Below are 18,412 nucleotides of genomic sequence, written 5' to 3' on the forward strand. Positions count from 1 at the left end.
AATTTGGAAAATATTTCGAGTAGATTTCCCCACCATGTTATAGTTCTGGGTGGAGATTTTAATTTGCCGGATATAGACTGGGAGGCTCAAACATTCATAACGGTTGGCAGGGACAAAGATTCCAGTGAAATTTTTTTAAGTGCTTTATCTGAAAACTACCTTGAGCAGTTAAACAGAGAACCGACTCGTGGCGACAACATATTAGACCTTCTGGGGACAAACAGACCCGAACTATTTGAAACAGTTAACGCAGAACAGGGAATCAGCGATCATAAATCGGTTACGGCATCGATGATTTCGGCCGTATATAGAAATATTATAAAAGGTAGGAAGATTTTTCTGTTTAGCAAAAGTGACAAAAAGCAGATTACAGAGTACCTGACGGCTCAACACAAAAGTTTTGTCTCAAGTAAGACAGTGTTGAGGATCAGTGGAGAAAGTTCAAAACCATCGTACAATATGCGTTAGATGAGTATGTGCCAAGCAAGATCGTAAGCGATGGAAAAGAGCCACCGTAGTACAACAACCGAGTTAGAAATCTGAGCGGAAGCAAAGGGAACTTCACAGCAAACATGAACATAGCCAAAGCCTTGCAGACAAACAAAAATTACGCAAAGCGAAATGTAGTGTGAGGAGGGCTATGCGAGAGGCGTTCAATGAATTCCAAAGTAAGGTTCTATGTACTGACTTGGCAAAAAATCCTAAGAAATTTTGGTCTTATGTCAAAGCGGTAGATGGATCAAAACAATATGTGCAGACACACTTTGACCAAAATGGTACTGAAAGAGAGGATGACAGACTAAAGTCCGAAATAGTAGTGTGTTTTTGCAAAGCTGTTTCACAGAGGAAGACTGCACTGTAGTTCCTTCTCTAGATTGCCGTACAGATGACAAAATGGTAGATATTGAAATAGCCGACAGAGGGATAGAGAAACAATTAAAATTGCTCAAAAGAGGAAAGGCCGCTGCACCTGATGGGATACCAGTTCGATTTTACACAGAGTACGCTAAGGAACTTGCCCCCCTTCTTGCAGCGGTGTACCGTAGGTCTCTAGAAGAGCGTAGCGTTCCAAAGGATTGGAAAAGGGCACAGGTCATCCCCGTTTTCAAGAAGAGAGGTCGAACAGATGTTCAGAACTATAGAGCTATATCTCTAACGTCGATCAGTTGTAGAATTTTGGAACACGTATTATATTCGAGTATAATGACTTTTCTGGAGACTAGAAATCTACTCTGTAGGAATCAGCATGGGTTTCGAAAAAGACCGTCGTGTGAAATCCAGCTCGCGCTATTCGTCCACGAGACTCAGAGGGCCATAGACACGGGTTCACAGATAGATGCCGTGTTTCTTGACTTCCGCAAGGCGTTCGAGACAGTTCCCCACAGTCGTTTAATGAACAAAGTAAGAGCATATGGACTATCAGTACAATTGTGTGATTGGATTGAAGAGTTCCTAGATAACAGAACGCAGCATGTCGTTCTCAATGGAGAGAAGTCTTCCAAAGTAAGAATGATTTCAGGTGTGCCGCATGGGTGTGTCATAGGACCGTTGCTATTCACAATATACATAAATGACCTTGTGGATGACATCGGAAGGTCACTGAGGCTTTTTGCAGATGATGCTGTGGTGTATCGAGAGGTTGTAATAATGCAAAATTGTACTGAAATGCAGGAGGATCTGCAGCGAATTGACGCATGGTGCAGGGAATGGCAATTGAATCTCAATGTAGACAAGTGTAATGTGCTGCGAATACACAGAAAGATAGATCCCTTATCATTTAGCTACAAAATAGCAGGTCAGCAACTGGAAGCAGTTAATTCCATAAATTATCTGGGAGTACGCATTAGGAGTGATTTAAAATGGAACGATCATATAAAGTTGATCGTCGGTAAAGCAGATGCCAGACTGAGATTCATTGGAAGAATCCTAAGGAAATGCAATCCGAAAACAAAGGAAGTAGGTTACAGTACGCTTGTTCCCCCACTGCTTGAATACTGCTCAGCAGTGTGGTATCCGTACCAGATAAGGTTGATAGAAGAGATAGAGAAGATCCAACGGAGAGCAGCGCGCTTCGTTACAGGATCATTTAGTAATCGCGAAAGCGTTGCGGAGATGATAAACTCCAGTGGAAGACTCTGCAGGAGAGACGCTCAGTAGCTCGGTACGGGCTTTTGTTAAAGTTTCGAGAAATACCTTCACCGAAGAGTCAAGCAGTATATTGCTCCCTCCTATGTATATGTCGCGAAGAGACCATGAGGATGAAATCAGAGAGATTAGAGCCCACACAGAAGCATACCGACAATCCTTCTTTCCACGAACAATACGAGACTGGAATAGATGGGAGAACCGATAGACGTACTCAGGGTATCTTCCGCCACACACCGTCAGGTGGCTTGCGGAGTATGGATGTAGATGTAGATGTAGCTGTGTAGCAGGTCAAAGAGCTAATATGGCTGTCGCAGGGATCCCGGCTGCGAATGTAAGTACGTTACTGACACTCGTCAAAAAATGGCATCCTAGCAGGGAGGCAACATCAAATGTTGTGTTAAGATTTGTGTTTACAGGAGAGAACCCTCAGAATTCGACCCCTGCGTCGAGAGGCAGATTCCTAGTCGGTTCTCCACGACAGCGCCCAGCCTGCAAGGTGATGATTGCGCACGAGTTTTTGGCCATCAAACGAATCATAGTCATGAATTAGCCCCAATATTCGCTGGATTTGGCCCCATCTGATTTCTGGATGTTCCCCAAGTTGATAATGGCAATGAAAGAAACCGTTACGTTGCAATTAAGGGTACTGAAGAAAATTGTACAGCAATACAAAACTCAGTTCCAAAACAGGATTGTAATGACTATTTGAAAAATCTTTTAACACAATTTTAGCTGTGTTTTGATTCAGTGGGAGATTGTTCTGAATAAATAAAATGATTTTGTGAACATAATATATGATTTTTACTTTTCATAGCCACACTGCATCCGCACCGCGGCTTGTCTTTCTCGTGAGCCTCGGTAGCTACCAGATGACAATACCTGTCACCTATCCTCCAGCTACACGGAAGCGCGCTGCCTCTGGCACTTTCTGTGCGAGCCTTGACGATACCGAAAGAGGCCTGGCCGTCGTGCCTTCCACGGCGCTGGTGATGCACCGAAGTCTTGTCAGCCACTGACCACTGTGGTCCAGCGCTGCCACCAAGTTATGGTGACCGCTTCAGCTCTGACAACAGGAGACTTCTTCCCTCTCTGTGGTACAGCGCTCAGCGAGTAGCCTACATCCGTGTCCTCTGGAGCATCAAGAAAGCATGGGCAGTGATGGCGCAACTGCTGGGCAGGGTGGGAATTCAAGAGCGCCGTGAAATTGCTAATTAATGGAACAACGATAAAAGAAAAGGGAATTTGACAGCGATGCTCTGCTAGTTGCTAATAACTGATTCTTTGACAATGTTTTGACAATTTCAGATTTAAATAACACACAAACTACTCCCGAATAAATGATGGTCATTTTAGACAAAGTACAACATATACATCACCGGCCGTGGTCGCCGAGCGATTCTAGGCGCTACAGTCTGGAACCGTGCGACCGCTACGGTAGCAGGTTCGAATCCTGCCTCGGGCATGGATGTGTGTGATGTCCTTAGGTTAGTTAGGTTTAAACAGTTCTATGTTATAGGGGACTGATGACCTCAGAAGTTAAGTCCCATAGTGCTCGGAGCCATTTGAACCATTTGAACATATACATCTGTTAAACGAAAGCCATTCTCGGCGGCATAATACTCTATGCCTTCCATCCAGTTTTTGAAAACATCTTTGTTGCTGCTTAATGAAATCTGGAAATTTAACTGTGAATTCGATAATTTAGCTGTTTAAAACTCCTCTGTCGATCGGAGTACATTCCATCCTTCAAATACTCCTATAGGTAAAAGTCTAATTCCGTTAAATAAGGCGATTGAGGCAGTCATTCGACAAAAGCACGTTTGGAAAATATGCAGTTACCAAACGTTACACGGAGAACTTGCAATGTCTTATTGGATAGGCGACACAGTCTGGAGCCGAGCGACCGCTACGGTCGCAGGTTCGAATCCTGCCTCGGGCATGGATGATGTGTGATGTCCTTAGGTTAGTTAGGTTTAAGTAGTTCTAAGTTCTAGGCGACTGATGACCTCAGAAGTTATGTCGCTTAGTGCTCAGAGCCATTTGAACCATCTTATTGGATATTCGGCAGGTCACGCCTTCTTGTTCGTACCAGATTTTCGTAACGAACGACAAGGGCGTGCCTTCAGACTGCTAAGCATACATTCGATATTTTTGGTAGTTTGTTTGGCTTTCCAAGGGCCGTTAGACTTTCGATTCGATGCAGTAGCAGTTGCACGGAAGTGTCTTGCCTAGCTCAGTATTGTTCCACGAGCAAGAATTGGATATCGGGGCTGAATCGTGAAATGCTTACAAAAGTCAAGTCGTACGCGCACAGCAGATTCGCCGTAGCACTCCACCACGCGAGCACCATGTCACTTCAACCAGTACGACACGATTACTGACCTGTATATGGGACGAAACTTGTCACTCCTCACCACTAATAGACGGCACCACCGTCGCTATATCCTGTATGTAATGCGCGTTATTCAAATTTTAAATCGTTAAAACATTGTGAGACGCCTTGTATTTATCTAGAATGAGTCCTAAAATAACGGAAAACTCGATCATGACGCTGAATTTGATATTCAAACATTTTTCCCTTTTGAATTATAATAGTATGATAAAGCTGATCTCGTGAGTAGGAACAGTATTGACCACAAGTCATCTTAGTGAATTACATTCCATAACAAAGTAACGTGGACCCGAAGTATCCACAGCGGAAAAGAAAATATTTCTTCCCATGGAAAGCCTTCCATTTCGTCTTCGACACTTGTGGACAACCAGTAAATGCACAAAATGTTGCAGACGTTTTTGACAGTAATGAGGCTATAAACGAAATGGCTTTATCGTTATTTTAGTACTATGTAGAGAATCATGGAGTGTTAGAGGCTGGTTGTGTGTTTCGGAACGATACAAGTGTTTCTCCTGGAAAGGTCAAAGTGTTGTTATTTTTTCATTAAACTACAAGAATTTCTATTCAGAGACGTTGATGAAACTCCAATGATACTCTGCACGGGCTGCTTCACGAATTAGAAAGTTTTCTAAGAACCGTCTGTATACAAAGTCAAACATAAAATTAAAGAAAGTACCCACGTTGGTCATATTTTGCAGCTATATAGATGCTCACTTGTTAACAATATTTTGATTATAAATATGAAAGTAAATTTTGTTATTAACATAGCTTTGCTTCTTGATAACCTTCTTACTCACAACATAATGTGCATATTGTCTCTTAACTTACTCAAAATTTCGAATCGCGTTTCTTTATAAACTATGGCATTATGAAACGATGCAACACGCAACCGTCGTCGTACACCATAAAACCACGCATACTTTGTGTTCTGTCAAGCTTACCGTTTGTTAATGTATGTGTATTGCATGACTCAATCTTCCGCAAATTGGCATCATCCGTATTTCATTGTAAATTTAAATTAAGAATGAATACTGAAGGATGGCTAATACCGCACAAAAACAAGTATATGGAAACTTAATCGCTCTTCCCTCCTTACAGAATGAATCCAAGCCCATTTGTACGGAACTCCTTCTGGACCATTGTACTCGGGACGACAGCAAATTGGTTGACAGTCTGCGCCATTAACCAGGGCTCCATGCAGAAGTTCCTGTCGGTGCCCAATCTGCGTAGCGCCAGGATGTAAGTACTCCCCTGCAATTAATGACTAAGCAGTTCAGCTGGCCACAGGCTTAGAAACTGTAGTACCTGTCGATGAAGGCTACGATTCTCTTTATCCATACATCACACTACTTTTTTATAAATTCGTTAAGAGGTAATCATTGATTTGTAGGAAAACAGTTGTCAAATACAAGTTACAACAACCGAAATTATTTAAAGATGATGGATATTAGTTTCGTTTCACAGATTAAAAAATGCCAACCATTGAACCACATTATGAACCGAGGTCTGATAATCAGCTATACACTTCGACTAGTCGCACTTCCTTTGTCTTCATTAGCTCACTCATATTTTTGAAACCGCGCGAGGTAGCCGTGCGTTCTGAGGAGTCTTGTAACAGTTTGCGCGGCTCCCCCTGTCGGAGGTTCGAGTCCTCCCTCAGGCATGTGTGTGTGTGTGTGTGTGTGTGTGTGTGTGTGTGTTGTCCTTAGCGTAAGTTAATTTAAATTAGATTAAGTATTGCGTAAGCCTAGGGACCGATGACCTCAGAAGTTTGATCGCATAGTCCTTACAAAAATTTCCAAAATATTTTTGACCGTGTTGAGTTAATAATGAAGGTAACATCTCCGCAAAGAATTAATTAGAGAGTTGTCGTGAGGATTGTGGAATACTCTTGAGGTGCTTTTGTAAGAGATTTGGAACTGAAAACACGTCGGAGCTACATACACTGAAACGCCAAAGAGAATGGTATAGGCGTATTCAAATACAGAGACATGTAAACAATCAGAATACGGCGCTGCGGTCGGCAACGGCTATATAAGACAAAAAGTGTCTGGCGCGGTTGTTAGATCCGATACGCTGGTACAATGGCAGGTTACCAAGATTTAAGCGTTGCAATCGGCGCACAAGGGACGGGACTTAGCATCTCCTAGGTAGCGACGAAGTGAGGATTTTCCCGTACGACCGTTTCAGTAGTGTACCGTGAATATCATGCATCATGTAAAACATCAAATCTCCGATATCGCTGAGGCTGGAAAACATCCTGCAATAACGTGACCAACTAATTACGAGTGAAGAGAATCATTCAACGTGACAGAAGTGCAACCCTCCCGCAAATTTCTGCAGATTTCAATGCTGGACCATCAACAAGTGTCGGAGTGCGAAACACTCGACGATAAATCATTTATACTCGTGTGCCATTGATGACTGCGCTTTACGCTTCGCCTGGGCTGATCAACACCCGACATTGGACTGTTGATGACTGGAAACGCGTTGCCTGGCCGGACAAGTCTCATTTAAAATTGTATCGAGTGGATGGACGTGTACGGGTATGGAGACAGCCTTATGGTTCGGTGGACGCTGCATGTCAGCTGAGGACTGTTGAAGCTGGTGGAGGGTCTGTAATGCTGTGGGGCGTGTCCAGTTGGAGTGATATGGGACACCTGATATGTCTAGGTACGACTCTGACAGGTGACACGTACGTAAGCGTCCTATCTGATCACCTGCTTCCATTCATATCCATCGTGCTTTCTGACGGAATTGGTCAATTCCAGTAGGACACCCCACAAGTCCAGATTTACTACAGAGTGCCTCCAGGAACACTCTTCTCAGTTTGAACTTTTCCGCTGACCACCAAACTCCCCAGACATTAACATTATTGAACATATTTTTAGCAAACAGAACACAGCATGTTGTTCTCAATGGAGAGACATCTACAGACGTTAAAGTAACCTCTGGCGTGCCACAGGGGAGTGTTATGGGACCATTGCTTTTCACAATATATATATAAATGACCTAGTAGATAGTGTCGGAAGTTCCATGCGGCTTTTCGCGGATGATGCTGTAGTATACAGAGAAGTTGCAGCATTAGAAAATTGTAGCGAAATGCAGGAAGATCTGCAGCGGATAGGCACTTGGTGCAGGGAGTGGCAACTGACCCTTAACATAGACAAATGTAATGTATTGCGAATACATAGAAAGAAGGATCCTTTATTGTATGATTATATGATAGCGGAACAAACACTGGTAGCAGTTACTTCTGTAAAATATCTGGGAGTATGCGTGCGGAACGATTTGAAGTGGAATGATCATATAAAATTAATTGTTGGTAAGGCGGGTACCAGGTTGAGATTCATTGGGAGAGTCCTTAGAAAATGTAGTCCATCAACAAAGGAGGTGGCTTACAAAACACTCGTTCGACCTATACTTGAGTATTGCTCATCAGTGTGGGATCCGTACCAGATCGGGTTGACGGAGGAGATAGAGAAGATCCAAAGAAGAGCGGCGCGTTTCGTCACAGGGCTATTTGGTAACCGTGATAGCGTTACGGAGATGTTTAACAAACTCAAGTGGCAGACCCTGCAAGAGAGGCGCTCTGCATCGCGGTGTAGCTTGCTCGCCAGGTTTCGAGAGGGTGCGTTTCTGGATGAGGTATCGAATATATTGCTTCCCCCTACTTATACCTCCCGAGGAGATCACGAATTTAAAATTAGAGAGATTAGAGCGCGCACAGAGGCTTTCAGACAGTCGTTCTTCCCGCGAACCATACGCGACTGGAACAGGAAAGGGAGATAATGACAGTGGCACGTAAAGTGCCCTCCGCCACACACCGTTGGGTGGCTTGCGGAGTATAAATGTAGATGTAGATATGGGGTGCCTTGCAACGTGCTGTTAAGAAGTGATCCTCAACCCCTCGTCCTCTTACGGATTTATGGTCAGCCCTGCAGGATTCATTGTGTCATTTCCCTCCAGCACTATTTCAGACGTTAGCCGAGTCCATGCCACGTCCTGTTGCATCATTTCTGCGTGCTCGCGGGGGTCCTATACGCTATTAGGCACGTGTACCAGTTTCTGTGGCTCTTAAGTGTATAAGACATGCAATCCTAAGGAATTAAAAATCCACCAAGTAGTTCGTTTTTGTTTCCAACAGATCGCTGGAAATGATTGAAACGAGATTTCTTATCTAAAAGCTTCTTCCCATCAACAGCAAGTTATTTGTTGGATGATCGTGTAGAGTAAAACCTTTTCCCTGCTATGATATGTTTAATTTCCTGTGTTGATGTTCTGTAGGCGCTCAGTCCGGAACCGTGCGACTGCTACGGTCGCAGGTTCGAATCCTGCCTCGGCCATGGATGTTTGTGATGTCCTTAGGTTAGTTAGGTTTAAGTAGTTCTAAGTTCTAGGGGACTGGTGACCTATGATGTTAAGTCCCATAGAGCTCAGAACCATTTGAACCAGTTTTTGTGTTAATGTTCGATCAGCTCCGTTATTTAATGTCTTACGTTTCAGCTGCTTGTTTGGTTTCGGTGGAGGCATAATCACAATGAAAGCGATTAGCGTGTTCACTGGCCTGCTAATATATGCAACGTATCACAACTGTGACCCTATATCGGCAAAGGTAAGTAGCTAGTTACGAATTTCTCTTTATGTTTTTAAACATAACCCTTCGGTCGTTGCGATATGGTAACCATGCGTGAAGATACGTGTCAAAGAATATGGGAATTTCCATCTTCCGGTAATACCTACAAATGCAACTTACAGAAATATTACATAAAATGAGGCGTAACAAAAATTCGCAAAAAATAATGTGGAGACCATTACTAGGGCTCACTATGTTTTTTTTTTTTTTTTAATTTTGTATTACAACCTGTATCAGTCGTCTCATTAAGTGTATTTCCACGCGATGTGACGACATTTGAAAGTAAAGAATTTTCGTCTCGCACTGTAGTACCACAGTCTTCAACGGAAAATACAGAGTGCTGCAATGAGAACGGTGAGTTCTAAATATAGCTTCCACTAGGCGACTGAGAATGAAAGACGCAGAAAATTAATTTCATCTATTTAAGACTCATTGCTTAGTTACGAAACAGAGAATTCAGTGATGACAGTTCCATTATACGTTTCTAAGCTAACGATTAACGCACTTCCGGCCTATTCAGTCCCCAAATATCTTGTTCCAGCCATACTTCTTCAATCATCAATGCATCGCTTCACAGCGTTTAAGTTTGCAGTTAAACAGTGTCTTCATCACTCTGGTGCTGTCCATTCATTCCACATAATCCTTCAATGTGTTGTTTATTACTTCTCGTAATGCTGAAATATCTTTAGTCCTTTCTCATTCCGATCAGTACTGTATATTGTGCCATGCATCTAGCCTATGTTCGTTTGTTATGTACTTCTGGCTTTTTATTACCTTGGTGTTCCAGTGTGGCACTGCTTTGTACTTAAGCCAGACTTATTGTGAAATGCATCATATCTTTCGCGAACGGGACCTCTACATAGCGGTAGCCGGAAGACTTAATGGAATGAGACCTTTTATGTTTCCAAAAGTTACACAATTACAAACAGAATACGAGCGTTTGTAAAGTTCAAGATCAGTACTTCTCACTGCGAATCATAAAGTACTGCTCAATTTCATACTGTTGGATGACTTCCTCAATTCGTAAAACAGTTGCCAGTTTTTTAAATCTTTGTTTCAGCAAGACGACGACGACGCAATTATGTGTGTGTAAGATGTTACAACTCCAATCATCTCCAGAATGTAGCTCTCACACATTTGACAATAAAGCTCTACTCTTCCATTCGCAATTTATTTGTTAATTTTTAAATTTGCTTCTTACCCATTTTTCCTGTGCTCCCCTATTCACTTACATTCTCGTTGCTGGCGGTATGTAATTTTAATTTTGTGCTAATATTTAGCATCAGTAACTTTTCTATTCGTTGCAAACTGTGACTATAGCAATATGCTTCTGTAAACTTTGTTTGTAAACGAGGAAATTGTATAACACTTACTACAGTTTCCATACATTTATTGCAAAGCATATTGCTGTTCTCTTTTCTGTCCATTATCCGCAGATTCAAGTGCGCCGTATTATGTAAACCTGTTCTCATTTATTCTTCACTCCCAGTTGTACATTTTTAATTGCATAAAGTGTTTTAATCTCTCTGGATCATCTTCAGATTTTAGTAATTGACTCAGAAGCATGTACTGTCTGTTAAAACCTCATAGATTACATAGTCACCTTTCAAGGCTAATGATGGAGGTCATGGGGGTGGCTCAGTTCGGGACGGCCAAGGCGACTTTACGTCATGACGTAACTGATGACTAATACTGTTGTCATGAGACGTCGCACATTTAACAGCTAGACCGGCACAGCACAGGACCAGAGCCGTGATATCGTCGTCCAAAAGGGAAAGAACCCTAGCCTCAATAGCTTCAACACATTCATTTTTTAGTCATCTGGCCTTGGTCTAACAAATAATTGTGTGCCTAACGCTTTATTTCAGACAACGGTAGACCTCCTCAGAGGGCCATAAAAAAGTTAATTTTTAAACATAAACGTCATTAGGAATTCTAGGAAGTTTCGGCTTGCTAAATAAGTTCACGTTTGCTATCCCTTTATAGTCTCTGAGAATGTCTTCCGTAATTGAAGATGAAACATTAGGGACAGGAATGTGCCTCGGATCACAAAGTAATGCCCATACACCGGCTGTGAAACCTGCACTGTATGATAAGATTAGTAATTTTTGAGAACATTTGTCGTCGAGAAATAGCTGTCTGGCTAAAAGTACTTTAAAACTGAAATGCAAATAGTGGCGACGCCAAAAAAAGACATTTATTTCGATGGTAACAGGTTTCGGTCAGTATTTGACTATCCTCAGACCCTCATGTCGCTTGGCATTTGTGGAGTAACCAACACCCGCTCCATTCACCGCCACCGCCTATCATCATGGTAAGAGGATATGAAAATGGTCAAATAATGGCCGAAACGGGTTAGCATTGAAATAAACGTGTCTGCAGTGGATCTGTATGTAATCCATTTTTATGATAAGATTTTCAAAGATGTGAAAATTACCGAACTATCAGTTTAATAAGTCACAGCTGCAAAATACTAACGCGAATTCTTTACAGACGAATGGAAAAACTGGTAGAAGCCGACCTCGGGGAAGACACTTTGGATTCCGTAGAAATGTTGGAACACGTGAGGCAATCCTGACCATACGTCTTATCTTAGAGAAAAGATTAAGGAAAGGCAAACGTACGTTTCTAGCTTTTGTAGACTTAGAGAAAGCTTTTGACAATGTTGACTGGAATAATCTGTTTCAAATTGTAAAGGTGGCAGGGGTAAAATACAGGGAGCGAAAGGCTATTTACAATTTGTACAGAAACCAGATGGCAGTTATAGGAGTCGAGGGGCATGAAAGGGCAGCAGTGGTTGGGAAAGGAGTGAGACAGGGTTGTAGCCTATTCCCGATGTTATTCAATCTGTATATTGAACAAGCAGTAAAGGAAACAAAAGAAAAATTCGGAGTAGGTATTGAAATCCGTGGAGAAGAAATAAAAACGTTGAGGTTCGCCGAAGACGTTGTAATTCTGTCAGAGACAGCAAAGGACTTGGAAGAGCACTTGAACGGAATGGACAGTGTCTTGAAAGGTAGATATAAGATGAACATCAACAAAAGCAAAACGAGGATAATGGAATGTAGTCGAATTAATTCGGGTGATGTAGAGGGATTCAGATTAGGAAATGAGACACTTAAAGTAGTAAAGGAGTTTTGCTATTTGGGGAGCAAAATAACTGATGATGGTTGAAGTAGAGAGGATATAAAATGTAGACTGGCAATGGAAAGGAAAGCGTTTGTGAAGAAGATAAATTTGTTAACATCGAGTATAGATTTAAGTGTCAGGAAGTCGTTTCTCAATGTATTTGTATGGAGTGTAGCCATGTATGGAAGTGAAACATGGACGATAAATAGTCTGGACAAGAAGAGAATATAAACTTTCGAAATCTGGTGCTGCAGAGGAATGCTAAGATAAGGTTGGGTAGATCACGTAACTAATGAGGAGGTACTGAATAGAATTGGGGAGAAGAGGAGTTTGTGGCAGAACTTGACAAGAAGAAGGGACCGGTTGGAAGGACATGTTCTCAGGCATCAAGGTATCACAAATTTAGCATTGTAGGGCAGCATGGAGTGTAAAAATCGTAGAGGGAGCCCAAGAGATGAATACACTAAGCATATTCAGAAGGATGTAGGTTGCAGTAAGTACTGGGAGATGAAGAGGCTTGTACAGGATAGAGTAGCATGGAGAGCTGCATCCAACCAGTCTCAGGACTGAAGACCACAACACACATATTTTTATGATAACATTTATGGTAATATTCTACAGCAGCATTCAATTTCAAATGTTGAGAAAGAAATGAGAGCTACCCTTGTACTGCTTATATCACACAGAGACTAGGAACTAACTACCAAAACATGTGTCGAGAGCCCGTTAGGTCTTGAGCTTATACAGTATAACCACGATTACAAAACTGTTGCCTTCGTTGTACGTAAGGCTTCACTGACGCATTCGCTATTCGGAGTCGCTGTAGTGATTTAGTTGCTTTGTTGATTGGGCCTTAGTCATATCATGTATTTCTGAAAACATCAGCCTAGACTGGAGTGTGTGCCTTGGTGCTGCAGGCGATATCGAGGCCGGACCAGCTGCTGCCCTACTACGTGATGCAGGTCTCCACGGCTGTCCCTGGATTGCCTGGTCTCTTCGTCGCTGGTATTTTCAGCGCAGCCCTAAGGTAAGAATCAGTTATGTAGCATTTCATCACGTAGGGTAGCAAACCAACTGCGGTTTTCTTAGTAGTGAGGATGCAGAAAGTTATCTTGGAGGGACAGTCGTCGAGCTGTGTCGAGATGGCTACTGATCATGTTGTTTATTAATGACATGGCAGACATTATTAATAGTGATCACAGACCAGACCCGTCCCAGGGTGGAACTGCCAAAGCTACTCAGTGCTACCTTTCCGCATCTCACCTTCTCTATCCCACACTCGGATACGTGCTTACGCATGGCACGTCCAAGTGCACGACTGGCAGACCCAGGGAAAGCGATTGTCAGCCCAGTGAGATTGGATTCGAAATATGTACGGGTTCAACATTTAACAGAGTGCCAGAATGAGATTTTCACTCTGCAGCGGAGTGTGCCCTGATATGAAACTTCCTGGTAGGAAAGTGATCTACCATCTGAGGTCCACAGTTCGAGTCTCGGTCCGGCGCACAGTTTTATTCTACCAGGAAATTTCATACCAGCGCACACTCCGCTGCAGAGTGAAAATCTCATTCTGGAAACATCCCCCAGGCTATGGCTAAGCCATGTCTCCGCTATATCCTTTCTTTCAGGAGTACTAGTTCTGCAATGTTCACATGAGAGCTTCTGTAAAGTTTGGAAGGTAGGAGACGAGATACTGGCAGAAGTAAAGCTGTGAGGACGAGGCGTGAGTCGTGCTTGGGTAGCTCAGATGGTAGAGCACTTGCCCGCGAAAGGCAAAAGTTCCAAGTTCGAGTCTCGGTCCGGCACACAGTTTTAATCTGCCAGGAAGTTTCATTTAGCAGAGTGATCAGCAAAGAAACTTACGTTTTTAGATGCTTTATCACATGTGAGTGTTTCATTCGCACTGAAATAAAAAAAAATTAAAAACCACCACATACGTGACTGATATTTCCAGTGGTTTGTCGTTCCCCACTGCCACGGTGTGGCAGTAGGGAATTATCAACAGTTTAAGAAAGTGAAGTGTAAATAACACAGCACAGGAAATACTGCAGAATGCGAAAAACTGCCAAATGCAAATGTGAAATGAAGCCTTTCTTCACTAACTGCTGCTAGCAAGGAGGTAAGGAGGAGTATGTGTAAGGAAACGCCAATAACCACGGAAGATGCTATATAAATAAAAGCGAAACGCGTTTGCTGTAATTCTTTTTAATTAGATTGCTGCCAGCCCTAGACGGATAACCTACAGTAACAGATTTTAACAGCTGCTGCGGATGATGGGTACGCAAACAAACGTATTAGTAGTACCTTACGATTAGAATCTCAGTGAGCCCCAAATCGAGTCAACTCATACAAATACATGAGGGTAATAATTAGTGAGGGTGTGAAATGAAATAATGACCTAGGCTCTGTTGTAGGTAAGACAAGTGGAAAACTGGCTCTTAATAGGAAACTGGGAAAATATTACGAAGCTAAATTTTAATTTCCATGTTGGCTCCTACAGTCACTGTAGTCTGCAACATTCGACCAACACTAGAATATAGCTGAAGTGTGTGGGTCGCATAGCGAATATTACCAGTACGGTATCTTGAACGTATACAAATAATGATAGCGTTAATGGTCATAGGATTGCTTCATCCAATGGAGAGCGCCACGAAGATGCTGAAAAACCTCAAATGACAGACCAATGAGGAGAGTCGACTACTATTGTAACATCTTATTTTCAGACCATGCCTGTTAATTACGACTGGCTCGTGTTCCTGGTGGAAGGACGCTTGCTTCAGCCTGGAGTTGCTGGGCCTGGTTTTTCACTAAAGAGACTGGTCTACAAGGTGAATGTGAAGGGTGATTATTTCCCCAGTGACGGTCGTTGTTATCTCCATTATAGAGAAAGAGCTTAATGTCCTGCCGCGAGGCAACAGAAAATGGCCAGTGAGAATGCCTACATTCTGCATCCGATTCTGATTGGTTGAAAGGTTTATATGTATGTTTAGTTGAATGTTTGTATGAACAGACAGTAATGACGATTGACAGCAGTCGGAAATTAATTCGCTGAATGGAAATATTTTTGCATCAGCTGCTTTAGGATTAGATGTACCGCCTATTAGTGACATAACAAACCGGATTTCCTACTTATCACGAATGGTCGCTTTAAGCATTTCGGCTATACCTGCATGCCTTCCGGACCGACACAAACTTCCGCTTCGATATTGGGATGTAGACTTCTGTATGTCGCACTAAGGAACAAGGATGTAAACAGCGTGATGTATGGCAGTTTAGGTAGGTCCAGGAGGCACGCCTGCATAGCCGAAATGCTTAGTAAGACCGATCACGATATGCAGAAAATACGGCATCGAGTGCCGCTGTGGCACATATTTGCATATCTCACTAATAGTTTGAATATCTATACGTAACACATCTGATGCTCATATATCGAGTAATTTTATAGACCAGTTTGGGGCCTCCGAAGGGAAAGGTTGACTAGCAGTCCGTGAGTGATGGAGGAATTGTATGCCTTCTGGGGTTGAGGCGTTGTCTTCATTGACTGCATCAGAAATCCGGAATAGCTGACCCTTCGTGATCATCCAAATGACGTAGTGCAGTGCGAAAGACAGAGAGAATCCGAAGTGAGTTCCTTGGTGCGGGTGTGCAACGCTATCTAGCATTTTCCTGTTTTTCTCGGCATGTCTGACGGATTCGTGAGCGTACACTTGTCACGGAAAGAGAGAGACCTAGAGCTCGACGCCCTGACTAGGTTGCGGGGGCGTTAAATATAAATGACGGACTTGGCTACGCTTATTTCGGTCCAATAAACTTCATTTGTATCCTTGCAAACTGGAGACTTATATTTTATGTGCTTCCCTTTCATATTGGCTTCTAACTGTATTCCTGTTTTGTTTGTACAATAATCGGAGGCAGTTGCTAAAAGTCAGTTGAAGGTGGTCAGCTGTTGGCGATGTCCATATCCATTTACAGTGGTCGGACAATGGGATTTTCCTGAAAATTAACCTGCACGAGAAAAGTAACTTTTTTTAAAACCTGTCGTTTAGTCCCACTTCGAAGCAAAAGTTCAAAATTTGGCTCAAAAATCGTCAGTAGAGGGGCACGAGCGTGGCGCATTGTGACGTCACTCCCTGGCTCGGCGATGCTTCGAACATCTACGTGTCGATATGTGCCAATATAAGGTCGGCGCTCAGTTCATCTGAGGTGTAAGGAGAGATAACGACATAAATTTGGCACTATGTTTCACCATAGGTTTTCCCTGCGCCATCGCAGATGTGTGGAGGAATGTCCAAAGGGTGCCTCGTGCTGGTGGATAGTGATCGGTGATGGATGCCTCTGCAGAGAGTCATTTTTGAAGTCTCCAAAAGAGATGCGCAATTAGCACAGAGGATAGTGATGAACTATGAGGTATCAGAGGGACCTTTTGCTGTTTGATAGATGCATGTGTCAGTGTCGTACCCACTCGTGCACAAGCAAGAGGAGAGCTCTAAATAGAAGGGATGAAAAAGCATAAATGTCCTAATCGGATTCGGATCAAAAATGTTTTCGCCAGCGAAAGGTGTGAAAATGAAAGCCCCATTGGAAGGCGTGGTTTCATTGACGCACTTTATGCAACCCGTCAGGCCTTTTCGTGTTGATTCCGAGCGAAAATGTGTCTGAAACGTTTTCCCACCCATAAAAAAGCCGAGTGATTTGCAACGCTGGGCATCACGGTTTAGACCTCCGTCGCCTGGGCATCAAGAGGAGGAATGGGATGTGGGTAAGGGCAGTTGTAACGACCTTCCCATCGTATGACGAGTCCACGATGGCGTTTGGAAGAGTCATGGTGAAATGTGGTGCCAGTGTGATATCGTTAACTCCTCACATGGACTTCTGAGCTCCGGCCTCTTTTTGGCACATCCGGGTTCGATTCCCGGCGGGGTCAGGGATTTTCTCTGCCTCGTGATGGCTGGGTGTTGTGTGCTGTCCTTAGGTTAGTTAGGTTTAAGTAGTTCTAAGTTCTAGGGGACTGATGACCAAAGCTGTTAAGTCCCATAGTGCTCAGAGCCATTTTTGGCACATGTCGACAGCCTGAAGTGTCGCCGTACCTGCAGATGACTTCGCAGGACGCCACTTTCATGCGTCTTTACTTAGCGTCAGCACCTTCCAGTCAGATTTAGAAGTTCTACATTGTTTGGGTGAAAGTGACGGGGTTTCAGAAAAGTGACCATATAATACTGTTGTGCAATGTGGGTGGATACCTACGAAGCTTTTCATTACTCGTTTTTCAACTGTGAAGTTTAAGCCTGTCTCACTGGATAAAGAGAGGCTGTCGACTTGGCAATGGCAATGGAACATGAGTCTGGCAATAAACGCTTCCAATAAAATTCACTGATCAGTAGTGGACACCAGGTCACATTGAAGCACAGCCCACGTTTCCGCAGAGTACGTTTCTCATAAACCATTCTTGCTAGAGCGGAGGCTAAGTACTGCCATCTACTGAGGACTCACAGTGACATCGCCCTACTAGCTGAGTGAACGTGCTTTTGTGCAAGGTGAGTACATTTTGTTACTCAAATGTGAAATCTTTCAGGAAACATAACTTTTATAACTGTTAATGGATAAATATACGTTCGTTTAGAGGAGATTATTCTTCTTTACAAGGTAAATTTTTATAATCTCAAAGCATGTAAGCTACTACAGTAATTGCGAAACTAATACAAACATCGCGATGGGGTACGTTTAGTACACTTATGTTTGAAAACGGAGCGTCCGATAATTTTCAAGTATAGTCTGTTGTACCCGAACCTCTAAGGGCGAACTGAAGAGTGAATTCTTAATTTTCTGTAATTTAACGAAAACTCGATGAAGCAAAATCGAAATTTTCGAATGGGAAAATAAATAGAATTGCGAAAAACACTTCTGTCTGCAAGTTATTGGTCTCGTACTCCTTGATTTGACGGTTTAAAAAAAATCCTTGTGTCAATGGATTGAACAACAATTAAGAAGAGACACTGCCATTTTCTAAGCTTAATGGACGTTTTTAAAGACAACTGTTTAAATTTTGTGAGCAGAGGGAGAATCTTTTATTGCAGTTTTTCTCAAATTAATATTAGCTTTCTCAGCAA

The 18,412-nt window shown here is 42.7% G+C and overlaps 1 protein-coding gene across 1 annotated transcript in view; it reads left to right on the forward strand.

Annotated features, from left to right (window-relative positions):
- LOC126187638 (sodium-coupled monocarboxylate transporter 2-like) overlaps nt 1-18,412 on the forward strand; it is a 91,298-nt gene that overhangs the window by 48,322 nt on the left and 24,564 nt on the right. Inside the window, exons 7-9 of the mRNA XM_049928836.1 lie at nt 5,639-5,779; nt 9,047-9,155; nt 13,223-13,332. Of these exons, the coding sequence (XP_049784793.1) occupies nt 5,639-5,779; nt 9,047-9,155; nt 13,223-13,332 (360 nt within the window). The remainder of the gene's footprint in view (nt 1-5,638; nt 5,780-9,046; nt 9,156-13,222; nt 13,333-18,412) is intronic.

Source organism: Schistocerca cancellata, chromosome 5, assembly GCF_023864275.1.
Source record: "Schistocerca cancellata isolate TAMUIC-IGC-003103 chromosome 5, iqSchCanc2.1, whole genome shotgun sequence".
Taxonomy (NCBI): Eukaryota; Metazoa; Arthropoda; class Insecta; order Orthoptera; family Acrididae; genus Schistocerca; species Schistocerca cancellata.